The 25,600-nt window shown below is 31.8% G+C and overlaps 1 protein-coding gene across 1 annotated transcript in view; it reads left to right on the top strand.

The window, feature by feature from the left end:
• The first annotated feature begins 1,341 nt into the window (after nt 1-1,341).
• Nucleotides 1,342-25,600, top strand: part of LOC142321254 (inactive tyrosine-protein kinase 7-like) — a 180,653-nt gene continuing 156,394 nt past the window's right edge. The window contains exons 1-2 of the mRNA XM_075359251.1: nt 1,342-1,462; nt 4,356-4,537. Coding sequence (XP_075215366.1) covers nt 1,342-1,462; nt 4,356-4,537 — 303 coding nt within the window. The remainder of the gene's footprint in view (nt 1,463-4,355; nt 4,538-25,600) is intronic.

Here is a 25,600-nt window from a genome sequence, read left to right as displayed (position 1 = left end):
CGACGTGCAGATCGGCTGGTGACTAGCCGGAAAGAGAAGAAGAATGGAGAAGCGTAGGCACGGCGATGACAGAGGACTGTCGACTCACCGGTTCTGGCCTCTGTGGTGCCTCGAGTAGTGGGACCCTTGATTGGGATTTTCCGCCCCTACCAATGAAGTTGGATGACGACAATGAGGACGATGTACCGAGACATTTGAGGACAGTGGGGAAACACAGTCGGCAGCTTTCTCTCCCAGGAGAAGAAACACAGAAGAAAGAACACAGGAGAAGAAAAAATCTAAGGCTGGTAGTAAGATTTCCCTGTCCTCCTGGAAGGACGCCTTCCTCGAACGTGGTTCTATCTCCCGTACCCAGGGGGACAGAGGAAGCGAAACCAGAGGGTTTCGCTTCACTTCCATCTCGATGGAAGTGCGGACTTCCAGAAACGGAAGAAGTGATTGGTGTTTAAAACTGGAGTTTTACTCCGCTATGTCAAAGAACTGAGCTTACTTGTCCGTCGAAACGAGACCACTAAGCTGGAAATAAAGGAGTGCTTCCGCAATATGGAAGATATTGCTCGTTTTTCCCTTGGAAATATTTAAAAACGGGTTTGACGATACGACTGTGGGGCCTGAGGGGAGGCGGTCTACAAAAGTGGACATGGTGGATGAGGCCATACAGACTTCTTTCGTCATGACGGATGTGGTTTCACAGACACAGGTCAGGGAGCTGTGGCAGAGTATGGCTTGGATAGGTGAGGATCTAAGGCGGGCAATCGATGATGACGCAGACCTCCACCGACGCAGACTTCAAACGGCTGGTTTTGAGGGGCTGGCCTGAAGACGTCTTCAATCCAACCTTCAGCCCTGGTAGAAGATTGATACAGAACTGGAAGAAGGTGTTGGATCCGTTTGGATTATTGATATGGCGGTTGGAGTCGACAACCCTCAAAACGCTATGATCTTCAAAAGGGCTCCGTGGATTCGGGTCTTGTTTTGTGCCGGTAGACTAAGGGTGGGTCAGGTCCTTGTTGAGCGATCGATTGCCAGCGATCTATCTGGTTGGGATGATGCGTGTAAGTTAGATGTAGGAAGAACGGATTATGTTTTAGTAATCGACTCGAAGTTGGGAATTGTGGGATGGCCTCTGTCATCTGCAAATCAGTTCCCCAAGTGCTGAATGATGAACAGAGTCAACTGGTCTGTTTCTACGGGCCGCTGACAGATTTTAAGGCGCACCGTTGTGTATAAGTGTAGACGGGTAGGGAAGCGGCATTTTGTTCATTTTTTGCGTCCATCGTCAACATTGTTGCCGCAAAGCAAGAAGCGGCCGAACAGTTCAGCAGAGATATCGCCGAAAATATGGAGGATGCTACTACGACCCTGGCTGACAGGGATGGTAGTAGGGTCCATCTCCTTGTTAAAGACGTGGATGCTCTCACGTCGCAGGATGAGTTTCTCAGGAAAATTCATAAAATAACTGGTGAGTCGGCCACTATAGATATTTTATCAATCCTGCCGGCCTACGGCTTGACGCAAGTAATAAATGGGTGGCTGTGCCACCCATCATTACGGACAAATTTGCTGTCTGATGGGCGTGTTTGCGTTGGGTGGGTGGCTGTCGGGTGACGCGGCTTGCCTCCGACGAAGTCTGCTGTAGATGCTGGAGTCCAGGCTACAAGGCGAAGTTCTGCATTGACGTAGATAGAAGTAGTCATTGTTTCACGTGTGGTAAGGCCGGCTATATACGTAAAGATTGTAAGTAGGAGCTTCGAATAATTAATACCATAGGCCTTTAATAATTTTTTACCATAAAGTAAAAAAGAAGATAAAAGTAAAAATTAATAAAGGAATGTTATATTTTAATAATTTTTTTTAAAGATTTCTTTTTACTTACAGTCAGGTCCAAGGTCATACCACACTATACGAATATATAAATACCACTTATACCATACTATATACTACCACTTATTATACTATAAATACCACTTATACGAATATATAAATTTTCGTATAATTTTCTGGTGCAAGGTCATATGTGTGACCCACATATTTCAATGTATAATTTTCTACTCTTTTCATTGGTGGGGTCAAAAGTAGGTCATTACTTTTGAAAAAAATCGTTTTAACCTTGACATGTCGATCAAGATTAAATCCAAGGTCACCATGAGGTGTTCCCCTCGATCATAGTAACTTCTGTTTAGGTCATTTTTTTTTGCGTACTTTCCACAGAAAATACTTGTTTAAATAGATTTTAAAAAAATCGTTTCAAGAGTGATGAGACGTTTTTAAATAACTTACGTCTCGATAAAACACTTAATTCCAAACGATTCGGAAACCTCGTATCTGATAAGTGTGAAGTTATTGTCTTAATAGCAGCTCAACGGCCGAACCGTTTTAGATGTATCACCCCGCGTTGGAACCCATACGTTACCGGGAGTGTATATATATATATATTGTTAATTTACCACGGACAAATTTTGGGAACGTAAAATTAAAAATATTTTCTTTATCACCAGCCATTGAAAATCCTCTTACACAATTTTTCTTTTACCGTAAATATTTATGTTTAAATCATACCGAATCGTTTGTATAAAGATATTTAATAACTAGAATGGAGTACCTTTAATAATTTAAGATAAAAGTAAAAATTAATAAAAGAATATTATATTTTAATACATTTAATTTTTTTTAAGATTTCTTTTTACATACAATACAGAATAAAAATAAAATGCTAAGAAGCTCATTTTCATTAATTTCTTGGTTAGTTGCTCTCCATTAATAGCTGGAGATAAAATGAAATATTTCAATTAGTTCCTTCAGATTTAATTTTCTTAGAATGAAAAATACAGTAATACAAAATTCAAAATTATCTTTTCTACATACAGATAATCTGTAGTATTTTATGTTGTATTAATAGTAATCAGGCTTATTGCTAAGAATGTAACTTATTTGTGTTGGAAGTACAAAATATTTTTTTTTTGTCATTAATTTTTTCTTGTTTCAAAGTACAATTTAAGCGTGAGAGCAGAAAATGTGTTATGTTTAATCTCACAACGTTTGGCAAAGAATTTTACCAAATGAAGTAAAATATTAATGTAACATTTTATAAAACCCTTTTTAGAGTTATTTAATCAGTCACGATGTTAATGAAATACGTTATAGATCAGATGATTTTATTAATTTAGAGAAGTTTTGTTCAGAAACTATTTTAAGCAATAAAGTCCTTCTTTAGCATTAATTCTAATTTCAAATCATGTTTCGTATTTTTCAACCACTCCTTTTCTATTTAATAGCTTTTCTTATTTTATTTTCTTTCTTTTGTATTTTTCATGTATCTCTAGCACAAAATACTGCATTCCGAACAATATCACCAGAAACGACTTTCTAATTGCCAATTCTCTTATGGAAAAAATAAATTCTTTAAGTAGAAAAGTTCTCTTTTTTGAAGTAATTTTCTTTTTTATATCCGTCTTAGTTCGTGCATCCTTTGTTATTTTACTGCCTCAATTCCAAAATTTTCCTCTGCTTTTTTCTGCTCTGATATCCTTTACTTCCGCTTCTCAATGTTTATTACATCGTAAATTCTACTTTTATTTTATTTCATTACTTTTCCCCTCTCATTTTTATTTTAAGTTAATTTTTTTTTTAGAAACGAATTAAAAAAACTGCATTTTTGTAAATTTCTATAATTGTTTGATTATTCTATTGTCAGATTATTATAAATATTTATTTTTTAATACGTTTAAAGTTAAAATAAAATGAAAATGATACATACGAGATAATTAAGAATTTTTTAGCAAATTAATAAACTATCAGTAGAATAAAAAATTGTTATTTCAAAAAAATGATATTATTTTTAAGAAATCCATCAATATACAACGCTAAAAGATGTGAAAATCTCAAGAAAATTGAAAAAATATCCAATTACTTCACTCATGAGGTATAATATGGTGTTTGTTGTAAAAGAACGGGAGGATTTAGAAGAAGATACAACTAGCTAAAATACGTTAGTAACATATAAATCCTGAAATATGAACTAGGGATAAATTGTCCTAATAACTACAGGAATTTGCAATGTAGAAGAAAAACTTACTAATGATGTAGCTTGATATAATCTATCAATATAATGTTACTTAAAAAATAGACAAACCATCCAGCAATCCTAAGATCAAATCAGTACTTAAAAAGATAATAATTTGTCTTTAGATTCATTCGCATATAAAAATAAAACATTCCCTTGAAAGCGAAATTTTTTTGTAATCTACTAAATATTTTAGTAATTTATCCACGCAGTTTCGTATTATTTTATCTAACAAATTATGTTTCCTTTGAATTATTTTTTGAATATTTAAAATAGTTTCTTTCTATTGTAGGTGAAGCGCATATTGATTCGTCTCACGGCCATAACGGTGATTACTGGGCGGGTTCAAATGGTGGAAATGGTAACGGAAGTCTTTTTCCATATTTTGATCTAAACGTACCTAGAAATGTAACTACAGCCGTGGGACAGAGCGCCTTTCTACACTGTCGCGTTGAACATCTGGGTGACAAAGCTGTAAGTATGAAAACAATAAGTTGACAATTTAAAGTTTAATTAATAATCAATTTTAGTTTATTAGGACCTTACTGATTGATAGTCAATAGATGTTTCCATGTAATTAATTAGTTTTAAATTTATTTTTAGATTTACAATATAGCGTAAAATCTTACAAAATGTAGGGCGGTAAAACATGAAAATGTTGGAGTTTGTTAAAATTCTTTTATATAATAGTTTCCACTTACCAACAATCTCTAATAGTATGTTTAAGCGCTTTCGGATTATTAATACATCCTCAGGAACATTATATGTTATAATTACTGTTATTTACTTTACATATCATTAATTGTACTAACTTGAATTTAAAAAATCTTTTGTTTTTAAAATTCAAGTTAGTATAATTAATGATAACTGAAGTAGGTAATTATAATTATATCAGATCAATGTTCCTGAAGATGGATTATTAATCCGAAAGCGCTTGAACATATTATTAAAGATTTTTGGTAGTGGAAACTATAATATAAATAAATTATATATCAATACCAACGGGCCATGATTAATAAAATTAATTTGTTAAAATTGTAAAAGATAGCTTATAATTAAAGTAATATTTTATTCTTAAGAACTTCTATCTAAAGTCTTCAGTAAATTGTGTTAAACCAAATATTATATAGTGACCATAGCAAACTGCCAAAAATTTTGTGTTCTGCTACAATTCTGGTGACACGTTCAAAACAATAAATATTTATGCGAGTGAATTGATATATCACATTTAACTAATTCTTTTATCTGATGCTATTTTCTTAATATATCACCGGTCAGAGTAATTGCATCTCAAAAGTACGATAAGTACAAGGGATAGAGCTGAAATACTCCTTGTAGCGACAGATAAAAGGAGGATTTAACGGACAATTATTTATTTTTATTTATTTTTTTGAAATCTTATCGTTCTTGGTGAAATATACTGTATGTTTTGGAAAAAAAGACTTGGATGTCATAGAAGTTATTAAAGCACTTTTAAAATGTTTGTAAGGGTGGCAGATATTTAAGTTTTAGTTGGATGAAATAAAAAATATGTAATATTGGTTAGTCTTAATACAATATTTATCTTTTATATTAAAAGTTTTATTTTTATTTTTTTTTGTAAGTACCTAAAAGTAATGAAGTAATCTATTTTACTCGGTGAGAATAAGTCACAAACCTTTCAACACACCGACGACCAGATCAGCCCAGCTTTTAGTTTAACGTGAACTGCTAAATTTCTTGTTTTTGATATTTTATGTAACGGTAAAATATGATGATCATAAATAAGTAATTATCATTTCAATTTTAATTTTTAATATAACCTTATTTTATTACTTATAAATAAATATATTATCAGTCATTTTTTCAGTAAATTACACCGGATTGAATAAATATTATCGAAATTTTCAAAATTAGATTTTGCATGTTACATTATTTACCGACCAACGTAAATTATTGTTTATATATTTTTTTAAAGTTTAAGTTATGTGGTGAAAGTTTTTTAACTCTAAATAAACTATTTGGATTTAGGTAATCAACATTAAGTAGAATTTGTTTTTATTATCATTAATTTGTATTGTATTTATTTGTATTTATTATCTATCATTAATACCGAAATGAATTTGAACGATGAATATTAAATGTTTTCCAGCTAAATGATTAAAGAAGAAAATTCATTTTTAATAGTATTACGGGGAAAAAATAAACCCTATATTTATTAATGAAATATGGCAAAATAATTTTCCTTATTCTTTTTTTGAAAAAAAAAAAAAACAATAGAAAACGATAATAATATGAATATCATAAATTGTATATTATTATTCCATAAAGTTATAGATTTTGTAGTGAAATATTTCTAACTAAGAATTTAGCATCACTTAAGAAGAATCTCAGACATTTTTCTCAAAAATCGTTTTAAAATGGAGTACAAGAAGAATTATTGTGGTATTTTCTACAAAGCAGAGAATTTTTAAAAATTAAGTAATAAATAATAATTTTAGCCTAGTAATTAGGATACCTATTAGTTACATTATAAAAAAAATACTCCCTCTGTGAATCATGAGACCATGGCATTAATGAGGAGGCTTGAGCGATCAATGATACAGAGTAGCTGGACCGAAGGTACAACCATATCGGAACGGTATCTGTTGAGAGTCAGACTAAGGAATGATTCCTGAAAGAGGGCAGCAGCTCTCTCAGTAGTTGTTAAGGGGGTAGGTCAGGAGCACTTAAACGGTCATATCAACATCACTCAATCTTCTGAGTATTGCTCAGCTGAAAGCAATGGAAAACTACAGCGGCTTTCCAAGAAAATATAGCTTTCTGCATTTTTTGTGTTCCTAGGTAAAATATTCCAGAGTTAAACTAGTCCCGCGTTCGGATCTCCGGGTGGGAACTACTAAGGAAGGGATCACCAGAAAATTAAAAAATAACATTCGACGAGTCGGAGCGTGGAATGTTAGAAGTCTAAAAAAAGGGTGGTAGTTTAGAAATTTTAAAGAGGGTAATGGGCTGGTTAAATGTAGATGTAGTAGGAATTAGCAAGGTTCGGTGGGAAGAGGAAAACGACTTTTTGTCAGCTGATTTTAGAATAATTAACTCAACTTCAAGTAAAGGGCTGGCAGGATTAGGTTTCGTAATGAACAAGGAGATAGGGAAGAGAGTAGATTATTTCAAAATGCTTAGCGATGGAATCATTGTAATACGGTAAAAGCAAAACCTAAGCCGACAACGATTGTTAACGTCTATATGCCTACAAGAACCAATGATGATGATGAGGTAGAGTGTGTGTATGAAGAAATTGATGCAGCAATTAAACACATAAAAAATTTGTAATAGTTGGAGATTGGAATGCAAGCATTGGAAAAGGCAAGGAAGAAAATATTGTGGGTGAATACGGGCTGGACAAAAGGAATAAAAGACGGAACCGATTTATTGAGTTTTGCATGAAGTATAATTTAGTAATTGCCAACACCCAGTTTAAAAATCACAATAGAAGAATGTACACATGGAAAATACCAGGCGTTAGTGCAAGGTATCAGATAAATTATACCATGGTTAAAGAAAGATTTAGAAATCAACTCGTCGACTGAAAAGCTTATACTGGAGCAGACATTGATAGCAACCATAATTTAGTGATAATGAAACGTAAATTGCGATTTAAAAACCTGAAGAAAAGGTGTCAGATGAATCGATGGAAATTAGAGAAGCTTGAGGAAGAGGAGTTAAAGAAGATTTTTGAGGAGGACATCGCAAGAGGTCTGAGTAAAAAAAAGTAAGGTAGGAAATATAGAAGAAGAATGGAAAAATGTTAAAAAGGAAATTCTTAAATCAACAGAAGCGAACTTAAGCGAAACAAAGAGAACTGGTAGAAAATCTTGGATATCAGAGGATATATTGGAGCTGAGGATGAACATAGAAAGTATAAGAATGCTTCTGATGAAGAAGGTAAAAGAAACTATCGACAATTAAGAAATACTATAAGCGATAAGTTCAGAAGTGGAAAGAGAAATGAACAGTGGTAAAATAGACGGAGATTACAGGAAAGTTAAGTAGAATTTTCTTGTACATAAATTATACTCTAATGATGTGTTAAACAAAGATGGTACACCGATTTATAATTCAAAGAAAAGGTCGATAGGTGGGTCGAATATATTGAAGAGTTATACGGAGGAAATGAATTAGAAAATGACACAATTCTTCCTACAGAGGAAGAAAAGGAAGTTGAAGAGAATGAAAGGAGAGAAACAATACTGAGATCTGAATTTAAGAGAGCATTAAAAGATTTGAATGGCAGAAAGGATCTTGGGATAGACGGGGTACCTGCAGAATTTCTGCGCAGTGTAGATGAGGAAGCGATAGATTGATTATACAAACTGGTGTGTAATATTTATGAAAAAGAGGAAGTTCCGCCAGACTTCAAAAAGAGTGTTATTATCATGATACCAAAGAAAGTAGGAACAGATAAATATGAAGAATACAGAATAATTAGCTTAACTACTCATGCATCAAAAATCTTAATCAGAATTCTGCACAGAATAATTGTGAGGAGAATGGAAAAAGTGTAAGAAGACCAATTTGATTTCAGAAAAAAGTATAGGGACAAGTGAAGAATTGTATAGTGATTTTAGCACTCAGATTAATAGAAGGAAGATTAAAGAAAACGAACCAACATATTTGGCATTTATAGACTTAGAAAAGGCATTTGATACTTTAGACAGGAATAAAATGTTCAGCATTATTAAAAATTTACGTTTAAGAATAGAGATAGAAGAAAAATTGCCAACATTTACAGGAACAAAACTGCACAGTAATAATCGAAGAACATAAGATAGAAGCCGTAATAAAAAAGAGAATCCAACAAAGATGTTCCCTATCACCATTACTTTTTAATCTTTACATAGAACTAGCAGTTAATGATGTTAAAGAACAATTTAGATCCGGAGTAATAGTGTAAGGTGAAAAGATAAAGATGTTACGATATGCCGACGATATTGAGAAGAAACAGTGAACGTCATTGATGAAGTCCTACGCAAGACTACCGCATGAAAATAAACAAGAATAAAACGAAAGTAATGAAATGTAGTAGAAATAATGTAGATGAACCAGCCAATAGCACAGACGAAACGAGCTTTCAGTCAAAAATATAATTTGCTTATATCAAAAATTAATTTAAACATCAGGAAAATATTTTTGAAAGTATATGTTTGGAGTGTACCTTTATATGGAAGTGAAACACGGACGATTGGAGTACCCTAGAAGAAAAGATTAGAAGGTTTTAAAATGTGGTGCTAAAGAAGAATGTTAAAAATCAGATGGGTAGATAAAGGATAAATGAAGAGGTATTGGGGAAAATTGATGAAGGAGATGCATTTGGAAAAATATAGTTAAAAGAAGAGACTACTTATAAGCCACATATTAAGGTATCCTGGAATATTCGCTTTAATATTGGAGGGACATGTAGATGGGACAAATGTTGCATATAGGCAACCTTTGGAATATGTAAAACAAATTGTTAGAGATGTAGAATGTAAGGGGTATACCGAAATGAAACGACTGGTACTAGATAGGGAATATTGGAGTGCTGCATAAAACCACTCAAATGACTGAAAACAAAAAAAAAAAATTTTTAATTTTTTAACTCAAATCCTTTTTGTTTTGCTTTAAAAATAATGTTGCAATATATGATCTATGATTAATTTCAAACCATACCAATCAATCATAAATATTTATCTGCTTATTCCTTACAGTGAATCTTTCGTTCTAACACCTGTCATAAAAAATTATTTATTAAAATATTTATGATGAAATAATTCGTATTGAATAATACCTAACACACAGATCTAACTGAGTATTAAAAACAAAGTTTTAAAATTTTTTGTTAATGTAATAATACTAAATCAATATTAAAAAAAAAATTCAAAATATTCGGTCATGATGAAGGACATAAATCCTTGTTAATTAATTGCTCATGCAAATTTATAAAATATATTTTTCCAAATGAAAAAGTGAATATAAATAAACTAACCGAAATTACTGAAATAAAATATAATATTTTCTCGATATTTGTATTGGTTTTATTCCATATTTATTTGCGTTTTTCATGTGGAATAACAAACAAGGAATGGTTTTACGTGGAAGTAAATTTCTTGCACAAACTTTTAATAAATTATTCATATTAGTTTGTCCTTGTAACAAGTTTTCATGTAAGAAATAATTATTCCGTACTTTTTAGTAATAAATCTAAGTTAGGATGTCGCCAAGAATAGTAAAAAAGAACGAGTTGTTTTATTTTGTAACTTTTTTTTATTTACTTGATTAATCTCAGCTGTCTCACCACAAAGTGTAAATATATAATAAATCAAATATGAGTTCTTTAAATATAAAAGTGTAAATAAGTGATAAAAATTATTATCATTCTGCAAATAAGAGTTGATATATCTTTCAAAGTTTCATACAGAAAAGAATTTAATTAATCAAAATCCGAGTTACTTTTAGCTTTCTCCAGGTTATATTTTTTACAATATTCCACGTTAATTAGAGTACTACATTATAAGATGTATTATACTATAACTGAACACATACATGTGAAAATGTAAAAATAAGGATATGTGGAATATGCGGATACCACTTGACTTCATTATACGACTATTAAATTACATAATTTTTTAAATAAACATTACACAAAATTTTATTTCTTTAATAACTTGTGATATTTTTTCATATTTATTTTTTATTGTTATTATTGAATTATTATTTAGTGTAGAAATTTTACAATCAGAGATAAATAATTATTAATAAATCAATATATTTAAATTAAAAAAAAAGTCAAATAAAAAGGAGATCAAGTCGGATTCGAACCGATGTGCCTCCGCGTTGTAAGATCATTTCATTAATTAAAATTTTAGTTGGCTATAACTCGGGAATCAATGAAAATAAGTACCATTTATGATATACCGTTGAAAAACTTTCAATGAAGGCTTATAACTGCAGTTAAGAAAAAGTCCAAAATCAAAATGTTTTGGATTTTGAGCTTTTCTGGACACTTTTGATCCAATTAATTGCAGTCAAAATGGGAGGTGCACAACTAAGATTACAACAGTCCTAAATCCAAAATTTCAAACTCCTACGGCTATTCGTTTATGAGTTATGCGAAATACATACGTACACACGTAAGCACATAGTACACGTACAGACGTCACGGTGAAACTAGTAAAAATGGATTCAGGTATGGTCAAAATGGATATTTCAATTGGAATCTGAAAACCGAAATTTTTCGCGATCATAATACTTGGTTACTTTGTACAAGGAAGTAAAAATTGGGAATGGGCGTTACCCTAAGAAGAATAAATCAATATTCGTTCATTAACTGTGACTAATATCATCCTATTTCAGTAGCAGAAAATATTAATAAAAATATTGAAAACAAAATTTGTGTCATACATAATTGAAGAAACTATTCTTCATTATTCTTAAGTTAACTTCATTTTATTATTTAACTTCAAAATTATTATAACATTCTACTTGTAACAAAAATCTACTTCCCCTTTCCTGACCTCAATCTGACTTCTGCATTATGATTTTCTTTTTATTTATAATTTCCAAAAGTTAAACATAACCAGGAATAAATTATAGTAATTTCCATTCCATAATTTATCCTTCAACGTTAACATATGTCATTTGCAATTCAGTAATTACTTGTTGGTTTTATACCAAACTATTCGGAGCGTAAGATGCATATCTTAATACATTTCTTTATTACTGGTTTTTCACACAATCATTCAAGTCGTCAGTTGGCATAGTTTATGTAACAATTTTTTTTTTGGCCTATCAGTTAGCAAGTACCTCATAGAGGACTATAAGTAAATTTAGTTAATGATAATTATCTACAGAGAGGTCGCCGACGAAACCCCTCATCAAAGTATACAAAATTACTACAAAACATATAAAAAAAAGCACTTGTTTAAGTGGTTAACATAAAATTTACTTAATACTTAATACTTAATATAGCACCAGAAATAAAACACACGTAGAAAAAAATATAAATAAACACAATGTCATCAATACCAATTTACGAAAACATCACTATGTAAAACTAATATTCGTCAGTAATACTAATAGCTATTCTTTGTAGACTACAAAGTGACGTTCACTACACAGTGACATTCTGTGTTCCCTCTCCTAGATTTCTTCTCGCGGTCACTTCTCTGGTTACATTTCCTAGGTCCAGCACATGAAGCGTTTTAGTCGCTTGATGTCATCGCTGTTGTCTAATAGATTTACTGCCAGATAATTTACATGTTTGCACCACGAGCTAAATTTTTGATTCTCTTCGTAAACAGAAGGTAATCTTACACAAGAATTTCTATACTCCTAATAAACCATGGTGGCATCTCTGTTATAGTCCTGACAAATGTATTTTTGAATTTTTGAATTATTTGAATTCTTCGTGAGTTATGTAATCCTTTTTTATTTCGCTTATTCACTTAAACCACAGTAGTTTAAGGTGGTTTAAGATGGCTTCATTAATTCCTGAAGAATTTCAAGCAAACAGCATTTTGTTTTATACCAGTACATGGAAAAATATGATAGATTCTGTATCTCGATGTGTTTATTATAAATTTTACATAATCAAACTCGGAAACCAAGTATTTTGTCTTGGTATTAACCAATTTTAAAAAGACAAATTTTTTTTTTTAAAAAGACAATTTTAAAAAGTTCGTACGAGAATTACAAGATTTCCAAATCTTTTTTCTCTAAGTGAGTATATCGATATAATAAAACAAAGCATATTGCTATATTATACGCTAATACAAAATGTTCTGTATTATAAAAGTACTAATTATATTTTTTTTATTATAATATTTAAGATTCCTCAAAAGTTTTATAAGAAATAAATTTAATATTAATTAAATTCGTTAATTGCTTTTTTAAAAAGAAAATTAAAGGTAAATTAGTGTTACGATTAGGTAAATTAATAGTAATTCTTTTTAATCAGTGTACTCATCAATATTTTTTTAACGTTAATGCAATAGTAATAATTTTAAAAGTTACAATGAAAGTATTAGATTATATAATATATTGTCACATTGCTCGATCAGGATATTGAGAGACTAACTATTAAAATTGTTAATGTATGACTATTAGTTTAAGAATATAAAAAATAAGACAAATCAGTAATAATAATAATAATAATAATAATAATAATAGTGAATACCAACTACGACAATAATAATAATAAACGTCAATAATGATATTAATCAATAAATTACATACAAAATAGATTTTCAAATAAAGAAAGGATATTTTTAAATTTAGTTGAATCATAAAAACCAGAATACAGTTCCATTGACTAGACATTATAATGACCGCTAATATTAACACCTTTAACACCTGGTATTGCATTAATAACAAGATAAGGTTAGACATGTATAAGGTCCACACAATTCCATTCACTGCGAATACCTTTCCTGTTACAATAGAACTACCCTAACAATTTATGAATGAATCAACAATTTATGAATAAATTTAATACTTTATCGCTTTCACTTACTGTCTGCTAATAAATCACCGAGCAACTTCCTACATTCACCCACGGTTCACACTGGAATCAATCGCGTTGCAGCACTATCTGCTGGTGCTACAGGTAGCACGGCACTACGCTTATATTCGCTTCTTACTGATTTTCTCCCTGGTCCGAGCAGTCCTATATACCCTGACCTATATAATCGTAACATTCCTCAACTGTTGAAGCTTGATTATTACTGTCGGCGCCATTACTTTTATCATAAATTCCTACTCTGGTCCAGTAAACCTTTTCATTCAACAACAGCTGTTGAAGGCGTACCATTGACGGTATTAAAAATGTACCTGTTAGCCTGAGAAAAGGATCTCTTCTGGATTCGTTTCGTTGTCATTTTCTCATACTTTCGTCTTAATTGGAAGGCATCAGGTACTTAGATCCGTTATACTGGTCTCGTTACTATATAATCAATATTTTATTCACAACCAATAAATTTACGACAACAAAATAAATATAAACTAATCACAAAAATATAAATTCTTTGATAAATTGGATAAATATACATGAAAAGGTAAACAAATAATAAAAAAATAAAGTCATAAATAAATGTTAATATAAACAAATTTAAAAAAAATTACTGCATCAAAATTATTAGTAATGAAAATAATAGTTTTTAGTGAAATTTTCGATGAATACATTGGGGTTAATTTTGTATTATTAAGTAGAAAATTAGTATTTCAAGCGCTGAAATACTTAATTCAGATACAGCAGTAGTGCTATGGAGAGTAATGCTGTTACTCTAGCAGTAACAACTGTAGTATTTAGAGATATGTTACATTTTTTTTTAGAATAAATTGAAATTAATTTTATTTTGTTGTATTTTACAACAAAAGTGGTTTTACTTTTAAAATAATTTTTTAAATACGTTACTTATTTCAGTAGAATAGTTACAGAATTTTCAACTGGGCACTACTTAAATTATGTAGTAGAATTTTAATTCTTTCTTAATGGATTAATAATACATGGAAGTGCAAATTTGTACCCTTTAAGACTATACCTCATTATAATTCACTTAGTGCATTTTTTTTTCACCCAAACCAGAGCATGAATTTAAGGGAAGAAAAAAGAAAAAAAAAGATACTGTAAGTTTTTTCATTAAAAACTACATATATGCACTTCATTTAATTCGCGACGTTATCAAAATGCAAACTTATATATGTATATATATAAGTTTGCATTAGCAAACTTATATCTCACTAAATATCTCAAACTAAATATCTCACTAATTAAGTGAGATATTTTGGGAAAAATTTAAATTACAATTCAAAAAAATTATGATTAGGATTGCTAATTTGATTGAAAGGACAAGTTTCCTAAAATGATTCAAGAATTATTAATTAATATAGGTTTAGTTTTATTGTTATTTTTTAAGAATTTTGTAACGTAAAAAAAAATATTGTCTAGACATTAAGAAACCTGTAAAGTTTGCTGCTCTTAAAAATAATTAAAAAATTAAAGTATGTGTTAAAATACGAATAATTATTACTAGTTATTTTTTTTTTTTTTTAATTAGTATACAGATGTAAATAAATACCTTAGAAAGATACAATAATTGATATAAATCAACTTTTTTAAATCTATTATAAAAATAACAAGAGAACACTTTGAATATTAAAAAAAAAAAAATCATTTCTTACTGATTTGGATATACAAATGGTAGTATTAGTTGTTCATTACGCATTTCTAATAATTTCTGAAAAATAAACTTGACTCAGTGATAATATCTGAATGAATACTGACTGGGATTTAATCATAATGAACATGCGACGTACACTCAGTAAACTAAGTTTGCAGAACTGATTTCATTAGAACATTGTCAGTGCTAAAGATATTTCCTTGAAGTAAAGTATATTAAATTGTACTACATAGTTTGATGAATCTGAAGCTATGGTTTACATAAGAAATAACACAAATTTTGAATAAATTAACAATTTATTTTTCTATTTTCATCAGTATAGATGTTTGTAATATGGCAGAAACCTTTGATTAATCCTAAAATGAAATTAAAAATGATTAAATATAACCAAGTCTTTTTTTTTTTTAGCTAATTCACAGCATTACAACGTTAGAATAAATAAAGATTATTTTTTGTCAATAGTTTTTTCTCTTGCCTCATTATTTAAATTACGAGTAGAGGAATGCATAATAACAAATTTAAGTTACAGAAAAATTTAAGGTTAAAATTATAATTGTGGTGGATTGCCTCACTTTTTTGAGGCATCAGCTTTTATCCCCCCTCCCACCACCATGGAACAGATCCGAAACCAAGCATGAACACAGCTCCAGGGGGGGCTATCGCCTCAAACGATTTAGTCGAGAATTGACGTTCCCTCCACACAGCCGGAACTCCCCCATTAGTCGCCATGCCTGTAACAGGGAACCTCGTAGAGATCACCCCACCGGGACTCCGGTCTTGACACCACGCCTCAAATGAGGAACCCCAAAGGGATCCCCCACCGGGACAACGGTCTTATTTACCCCCCTCATCGAAATTCGATCGGAACACTAAGGGAGTCCCTGTCCAATCACCAACAGCGGGACACCTAAGTGGCCCACTCCTCCTGCACAGGGCTGTCCCAACCCAGGTCTACCCCAAAAAACAGGAAAAGAACTTCGTTATTTGGTCTTCGTCCTGCACCCGCGTTCCCCGAGAATTACAAAGGGGACATTTGGCCTCCGTTGGACAATCCTTTGGTAGATTGTCTCATTTGCTACTCACTAATCGTACATTATTTTATCGCTGCTAAGATATTTTAACTTATATTAACGAACAAAATTTCTTGTAGTATATTGACCTTATTTCAAGGTTAACACGATTTTTTCAGATGGAATGACCTATTTTTGGCCCCACCAATGAAAAGAGTAGAAAATTTTACATTGTCATATATGGTCACACATACGGCCTTGGAACCTTTTTGATGGTCATACGGCCATAAATTTGGTTTAGGAGCTAATTACATACGGTATCCGATTAACACAACTTGCTGATTTAAGACGGTACCAGGTAGGAACTTATCTTATCACAACTTAGAAACCAGTGACTAAAAACTTGCGAAAGTAATCCAGCACCCGTATAACACTATCTCTGATAGTTAGCAGTATGATGACCTTCAAAAACGTTCCCAGGTCATATGGTCATATGGTGACCACATATTCCAATGCAAAAGTTTTGCTCTTTTCATTGGTCATTGGTGGGATCAAAAATAGTTAATTCCATTTGAAAAATTGTGTTAACCTTGGAATAAGGTCAATATCAAGTTCATGGTCAAATCCAAGGTCACTATGAGATGTCTCTCTCCAATCTGAATAAATTTTGTTTAGGTCATTTTTTTGCATTGTGCGTAGTTTACATGAAAATCGCGTGTGGCGATTTAAATGAAACATTCTGTTTACATATATTTTATAAAACAGTTTTTATATATTCCCCTAGCTGATGATTAATTCATATGTACACGTCCAGCAGGGCCGGCCCTAGGCGGTAGGCAACTGCCTACGGCGGCAAAATTTAGAAGCGGCAAAGCCGCCTGAACTAGAGCGCAAAATAATAAACACAACGCACAAAAATATATTTCGATTACATGAATCTAGAAAATAATATTATTTACTATTTATTAATTCAATAATATTATTATTGTACTAGTCTTTTTATTGTTTTAAAAGTTTTTTTATTATTTTTTATTCTTTTAAATTATGTCCCACAGTAATAGGTAGTAGTTTTAATTAGTAAGTTCGTTGTCGTTAGCTCGTTAAAATGTAAATTTTGTTTTTCAATAAAACAATTTTCCGTAAATCTGTATCAGTAATATCTTCTTACTTCAATTATATATCATTTTTCTGATTAAGGTGGTTCTTTTATAATTCTGTTTTTTTTTTATTTTATGTTTTTTGAAGCTTGGGGCGGCATTTTTTGGGTTTACTTAAGGCGGAAAAACGCTAGGGCCTGGCCCTGCATCAAGTAATTCATTTAATAGTAATGATACAGATTATGTGGAGTTTTTGTAGAATAACTAAAAATATTTGACTAATAAACAAGTAGCTTGCTAAATAATATAATTGCTAATAAATATAATTTTGAAGAGTACAAATTCGGTTTCTAAACTTACGTTATACTAACATTTAAAATGCCTGTCGACTAAAATTATGGTCATATTAATGTAACAAAACATTTGTATTTATACATTTCTGAAGTCAGTACTGACCAACTTGTACAACTAAGCTATTTTGATTTACTTATACCATGTTGATGTAATACAGACGAAAATATTGATTGTTACTTCTCCGTTTTTATCTTTATTATGACCGTTAAAGTCATTACTAGTTTATATTGTGATTACTAGATTCTATTAAGAAGTGGTTGTACTTATTAACAATCATTGTTATAAAAGTTTATTTTATTTCCTAGATAATGCTATCTGGCTTTATAGCCTGGAATAATAAAATACTGGGTCAAATCTGTGCTTATAATTCATGAGTCAAGTTAAAGCTACATAAATTTTAATACACTTAAGAAAACAATTGCAGTAATCTTTTGAATATCTATCAGTTTTTACTAAATTTATTCGTTTTCTTAAAATTTTATTCAATGAAATAAAAAAATAACAATAATAAATAGTGTAATGCAATAAAAATTTACTGCTTGACCCAAGTATATACATGATACATGTAAAAGATTCACAGCAAACTAATGTATGCATTTTGTTATTATTACTCGTACATTATAAAATTTCTCTCTATAAAAAATATCGTAAGAAATTGTATATAAAAATATCGAAATAATTAGTATTAAATTAATCATCTCTTTTCTAATATATATTCACATTATTTCGGATAATAAAATCAACTTTTCTCATTCGTTTTTCCTGTAAAGGGCTCCCGCAAATAGGATTGTTTTGTGTATTCTTTTTCTGTATGGATTTATAAACATATAATGTAATGCTGAAATTTGCAACTATTGTAAATTAAAAAGTTTATGCCGTAAAATTTTCTGAAAAAAAAATATTTGAATTTTAGATAATTACAGAATGTTTTTATGCACCATCAAATCTATTACGTAACAAATGTAATAATTAAATTGATCTAACCTCTGGCTTAAAGCAAAATGTTCGTTTAGAACTTATTTAGGTGAGGGGGGGTTGCATAATTGGAGAATCAGTATTGAAAGAAGTTAGGTTTTTTATATGGAAAGATTGAAGTATCTCTTATGTTTTCTAACTTACTATTTATTTTTTGTTGAATCTTATTCAAATTGGCAAGCCTACGTATCGACAACGTTATATGCACATTAGTACAACATGAACAAAACAAGAACTATATATTAAAAATTAAAAAACACGCCTGCTGAAAAATTACACTTCTAATAGTCATTGCTCTCTTCTTTCTGATTTGTTCCATTATTATTTTTTATTATACTAGCAAATACCTCGTTTAAATTTTTAAAATCGGATTATCGGTTCCGAAGATATAACAACATTTCCTAATAACGTAATCTGTTAGATAGAGATGTCTTATGGATGCAAAGATTAGCCTTTAAGCTACTAACAAATACCCTTTTTAATTTTGAAAATCGGACGATTATTTGTAGAGATAACATAAGAGGGCCCCCAAAACAGCGCCCCAGGGGCACCCCGTTTGTTACCAATTGATGGTGATGATTGGTCTTGCCTTGCGACGAGGTGCTCCCATCAACTCATCAGTCTAGCTTCACTAGCAGTGAAGACCATTTTAAATTTATTTAATAATACTTAATTTAATATAATATTAATTCTATTATTTTTGTAATATTATTCATTCGACTGATTCGAATCATTCAGTTCAACCCAGCTCACTCAGTAAGGCTTTTTTTTTTTTTTTTTTTTTTTTTATATTCCCACCTACTCTGGAACGGACCTATAATCAAGTTTGACTCGCGCCAGAGGAGTGTCCTTTACTCTAGCTCGCCTCCCCGCCCGCCGGCTGTATGTCCGGCACGGCAGGTCAGTTCACCGGTTAGTTCTTTTATTTCGTAGGTGGAAATTCCACCTACGACAAGCCGTCATCAGCGAGCGGTTTCTTCTTGACGAGCTTCCTCATCTTTCTTCTTTATAACTGCGGTTATAAACGACGAGATCACATTAAAGTTATCCTCGTTAAGTAGCATTTTATCCACCACATTCTCCGTAGATAATGGCCCTATACGTCTTACACAGGATTGCCTGCTTTCAGTCCAACGGTTACATTCAAATACTACATGTTCAGGGGAGTCATATGCCCCACAGTAAGGACAGTTGTTGTTATCTACCCTTAGTCTCGCACATAAATAGGACCTGAACGACCCATGCCCTGTAAAAAATTGCGTTATCCAGTAATTTATGTCCCCGAACTTCCTTTCTACCCATGGTCGGATCAAAGGTATCAAACGATGCGTCCATCGTCCCGTGTTGGCTACATCCCAACGATGTTGCCAATTACGCAGCATCTCTTCATATGCTTCTTTAGAAGGTTGTCCACATGCTATACTCACTCGCATCTCCGCCAGTTGTTTAAGCGGAGGAACTCCTGCAATTACGAGTACTGCCTCGGTGGAGACTGAAGAATATGCGCATATCACTCTTAAGCCCATGCGCCGTTGAATTCCTTCAAGGGCTCTTCTGTTCTTGTCGGCACGCAGAGCTCTTTCCCAGACTTGTATACCGTAAAGTAAGATGGAATTAACTACGTGAGCGTAAATCTTACGCTTCGCAGTTCTGGATCCTGTCGTATTACCGAGTAATCTGCTAAGATTTTTGACCGTGCATTCAGCTCGTTTACGTATTTCATTCACGTGTGCCGTAAAACTCCTCCTCTTGTCAAGCCAGATCCCTAAATATTTGGCTGAAGTCTGTTGCTGGACAAGATTACCCCCTACTCGAATTAGGATGTCAGATATTCTCCTACGACCTGTCATGACTACGTATTTTGTTTTACCATGCGAAAGTTTTAAGCCTTTAGTAGACATCCAGACTTCTGCCATTCGTATTACTGCGTTTGCCTCCTCCGATACCTCTACTTCAGTTTTTCCAGTAACAACCAAGGCCAGGTCGTCAGCAAAAGCCACTGGGAAAACACCCAGAGGATAACTCAGCCCGAGAATTCCGTCATAGACCAGATTCCAAAGGAGTGGCCCCAAGACAGAGCCTTGAGGCACTCCACACGTCACTTTGAAGCGGAAGCAGGATCTACCCTGGTGACAAACAACAAACCTATCCTGCAGGTAATTCTGGATAATTCTTCTTAGGTATCCAGGAATATCCTTATCTCTCAACGCTTGTAGGATCGCATCCCATTTCAGCGAATTAAAAGCATTGCTCACATCAAGCAATATCACAATTGGTATCTTCCTGGTGCGCCAAGTACCCGATGCCGCTTCGTCCACCAGACGCATAACTGTCTTAACAGCACCCACCGTAGAACCCCCCTTACGGAAACCAAATTGTGCGTTAGAAAGACCACCATGTTCTTCAATCGCATTTTTCAGCCGCAATTCCAACAATCTCTCTAGGAGTTTGCAGATGTTATTAATCATGCATATAGGTCTATATGTTACTTGTAAGTCATCGGTCCCCGGTTTCTTGATAAGGGCCAACCTGGACTCTTTCCATTGCATTGGAATACAACCATCTCTCAGGATCTTATTCATGATATTAAGAAGCTCTGCAGGCATCCTCTCTGCTAATATTCTGATTATCTCTGCTGGAATGCCATCTGGCCCGAGTCCCTTATGTAGCTTCAGTCTTTTCACCGCCATTAATAGCTCACTAGCGTCAAGAAGTTCAAAGCTATTATCCACAATCTCTTCCCGAATAGGATCCGCTTGCTGAGGAAATAATTCCTTAACAACACGATGGATCTTATCGTCTGTTAAGGCAGGTAATCTCTTCCCTAACTTGTTGGTAACAATTTTAAAACCCCTGCCCCATGGATCAGCATCTATATCTTGACACAGTCGCTTCCAGCAACTGGCTTTAGCCCTTTTAATTGATGCATTATATGCATTCCTTGCTTCCACGTATGCCTCACGCGCAGCATCCCTTAATCTAGCATTCTGCCTACCCGATCTTTAGTAGGCTCTTCTTGCTTTCCATGCTGCCTTCCGTAGTTGTTCCAAATCAGGCGACCACCAGTAAGCATGTTGCTGCCTCCGGGGATAAACTAAGACCCCCGATTTTCCGCATTCCTCTTGAACTTGTTCCACAAAGTCTTCGGGGGACATATCGCCAGCAAGTCTTAGGATTATTCTGTCCCTAAACCGTAAGCATCCTTTTTTTGGAGACGATCAGCCTTCCCGACATTACACGAATTTCCCTGGATCGGGACTCAAATGCTATAAATAGATGGTCCGATAAACTCTCTTTATTAATAATCCTCCAATCAAAGAAGTCGTTAATATCAGTACTCGTTGTAAAGGCTAAATCTATTGCCGAACACGACATTCGTCTACGGAACGTCATATCATCACCGTTTATACAAGTCAGCCCTAGTGTATTAACATACTCACTCAGGTGACGCCCTCTTAGACTGTTTACAGTTCCCGCAAATTCGAGACTTTTGGCGTTAAAGTCTCCAGCGATTAAGACTTTACGACCTCTATGCCTCATATCCTCTCCTGCAAGATTTTCTAGGAATATTACAAAATTATCTATTCCCGCATTTGGAGAATTGTAGCAAGAAAATACCACGATTTCACCGAGGTCGGCCCATATAAAACCGCCACTGCTGCCACTGCTAATTATAGGGATCCCAGACACCGGAAAACCAATAGCTGCTGTCGTTGTCGCATCCACTAGCCATCCTGTTCCAGAAGTAAGATCATAAGGAGGTTCCGACACAAAAATGATGTCTGAGCGCTCCGTCAAAGCGGTGTCCCACGATAAAGCCAATGACTGTCGGCTCCTATTGCAATTGATTTGTAGAAATCTTATTTTGCAACAGTACACCGACCGGTCCTGTGGCCCTCCTTACCACATAGCATGCACGTAAGGCTTACAGTTCATTGTTCATTAGTTCAATTTATTAAAGTTTGTGTTTGAACCGGCATATCTCCACATCCCAGGTGGAGATATATATACATATATATATATAATATATATTACTTACATTACGTGTAATATATGTAAGTTCATACATGTACCAACCAACCTGGACAGTGGTACCAAATTTGAAATATTAAATTAAATAAATTAATATCTAAAATGTAATACATAATTAGGTTGGACACCTACCAAGGGAAAAGAAAATTTCCAAGATGTCCGAATCAAGGATGTACATCATCAGAATTTTATGAGTTCTTCTATCAGGTTGAAATCTATATTTCATACAATTAATAAATAAACGGTTAATAGTCTACGAGATCAAGTGCACATTGACTTTCTGAACTCTCCACCGAACAAGTATTTTGCAATTTTTTAATTTTCTTAGAAGAAATCTCCAACAACACTAATAATATAAACATTATATTAATTTTTATTTTGATAACTGTAATAGACATTCCTTAAAGGAATAATGATTGGATAGTAGTAGTACTTTCCTTTGTATAGTATCAAGTAAAAAAGATTGTCAATTAATTCCAATTTCCAAGTTTCTTTATTATCACTTACGTACAATTACCATGAAATGACGTAGCTTTATACTTAAAAATACAATGTTTGATTTATATCATATTTCATCTTTGTAGTTCTGTCTTTTTTCTTTGAAACGTTACAATTATAAAAACTTACAAAAAATTATTTTTATTTTTTGCTTGATACAAAATAAAAAGAAAAATTGAAAGACAAGTTACAGTATAAAGTTTAGATTTATGTGATGTTAGAACATTTCTTGACAATATAGAGGAAGTATTGACAGAAAAGTTAGCTTCAATATATATAAAATGTAACTTAGATCAAACTGATTTTTTTTTTAAAAACTTTTTATATTAAAACAAGAAAAAAATACCTTGAAAGGTGGCTATTCGTAGATGAAAAAATTTACTAAATGTCCATTTAAGAGGAAAGAACTAGGTTTAGAACTTATTTTTTTTCTTTCAGACGTAAATCATACTGATTGGAACTTTAAATCATTAGTGTCATAAAAACCACTCTGACCTACTTTATATATGTAATATAAAGCTGGAAGTGTCAAAATAAAATTTCGTAGTTATTTGAAAATTTATAACTTCCTTTTTTAAATAAACCTTTTTCCCTTTATATTTTTTTTTTTAGATATAATGACGTATCGTTTTTAAAAGACGATTTAAAAAAAATAGAAAGTAAATAAATTAAATATTGAAAGAAATTTCTTTAATAATAACTTAACTAATTAGTTTTATACTTACAAAAATTTTTCTTAATAATAAAATAAGTTTTAAGGAGAATAAGTAAGGTTGAAAAGTTTGCAATTAATGGCTTAATGTTGCTAGGAAGGTATAAATCAATTGTTAAATCTTTAAAAAACTATTTACTACGTCAAATAACTAATTATTTATTTAGCTAACAATGTGTAGAACACATTAAATTACATCAATAATTTTATTTAATATTTTCAAAAACGACTTTAAAAATATCTCATCAAAATGGAGTTCTTTTTATTCAGCATTAGCTGAAAAAATAATTGACAGTTTGATTCATTAATATATTATATAAATTAAAAACAACGATATACCCGGTAAACTATTGTAATATTATTTTTATCTATATGAGCTTAAGTTGACAGAAACTAAAGTTCTATAAAGTTGTATACACAATATAAAAAAACAAACATAGAACAACAGTTGGAATCCCATGAGAAGTATTCATTAAAGAAGAATTCCGAGCATTGTTAATAACGACAATGTTCTTGTTTTTTAATAAGTTGAAGAATCAAAAGTAATCATTTTACCAGAGAGAAGGAACTAAAAATAATTAGTTTTGTATTTTATAAATAGAAATAATGAAAGCTTTCCTTGATTTTGGTGAACGTAGACAAATATTTTCTTGTAATTTAAAACAAACTCCGATGGAGGAGAAAAATTAAAACTTAACCTTTTTTTAGAAATAATATTTTACTAATTTTAAACTATATCGTTTGTTCTAATCAGCCATCTGGTTTTTAACCATGGAATTATGAATAAAAAATCCTGAAATTTTAATAGTGTATTTTTGTCCTAGATAAGTCAATAGCTCATTTTTATATTTCTTAATAGAAATAATTATGATTGACATATTTATACTGATTATTGGATAACAATAGAACGTATGACTGCGCAGCTAAAACCTCGTAATAATTCTCTATATTTTGAATTTTTTCATGATGAAAGAAGAAATATACACTGTGCTGGATTCCTAACTGTGTATATAATGTTGATTTAAAACACATTTCAGAATTTGAGAGAATTACTATAAAACAGTGTAGCTTTGTTATGCCAAAATTCATAAATCACAAACTTTATATTCTAACTATAAGAATTTTTTTTTTTTTTACCTGTAAATATATTGTGTTTTTCTATCGTTTATAATTAACCAAAAACATAATTAAATTAGATTGCAATAAACAAATGACATGCAAAGGGAGATGTTCAGTTGAAACCTCTCAAGAATTATAAACGCATACACATGGATACATACGTTTACATACCTTAAACAGTACACTCAAGCATATAATAAAGATAAACAATTAAATTAACTCATGAGTCCCTTGAACTCATGATCAAATCCAAATCATAAAAAAACAAAGAAAACACCTAGAACTGTATCTCTCAGATACACAGAGAATCACAAAAAAACGAAGCAAACGAAGAAGTATCACAAAACAAAGGAAAAAATAAAATATAAATAGTTAAAAATGAAAAAAATTATGAAAAAAAAATGATGAGAAAAACAAAACGAGGTATTTGACTAATTATGAGGTCTGTAAATAAAGTAATGAGAAGAGTTTTCTCTGGAGCCAAAGTGGCAACACTGTAAAGTTACTAGTAAACATATGGTTACATGAGCAGCTAATCTGAT

The sequence above is a fragment of the Lycorma delicatula genome, chromosome 3, assembly GCF_047948215.1.
Source record: "Lycorma delicatula isolate Av1 chromosome 3, ASM4794821v1, whole genome shotgun sequence".
Taxonomy (NCBI): Eukaryota; Metazoa; Arthropoda; class Insecta; order Hemiptera; family Fulgoridae; genus Lycorma; species Lycorma delicatula.
The sequence above is the reverse complement of the archived record's forward strand: the minus strand, read 5'-3'. Positions and strand labels throughout refer to the sequence as shown.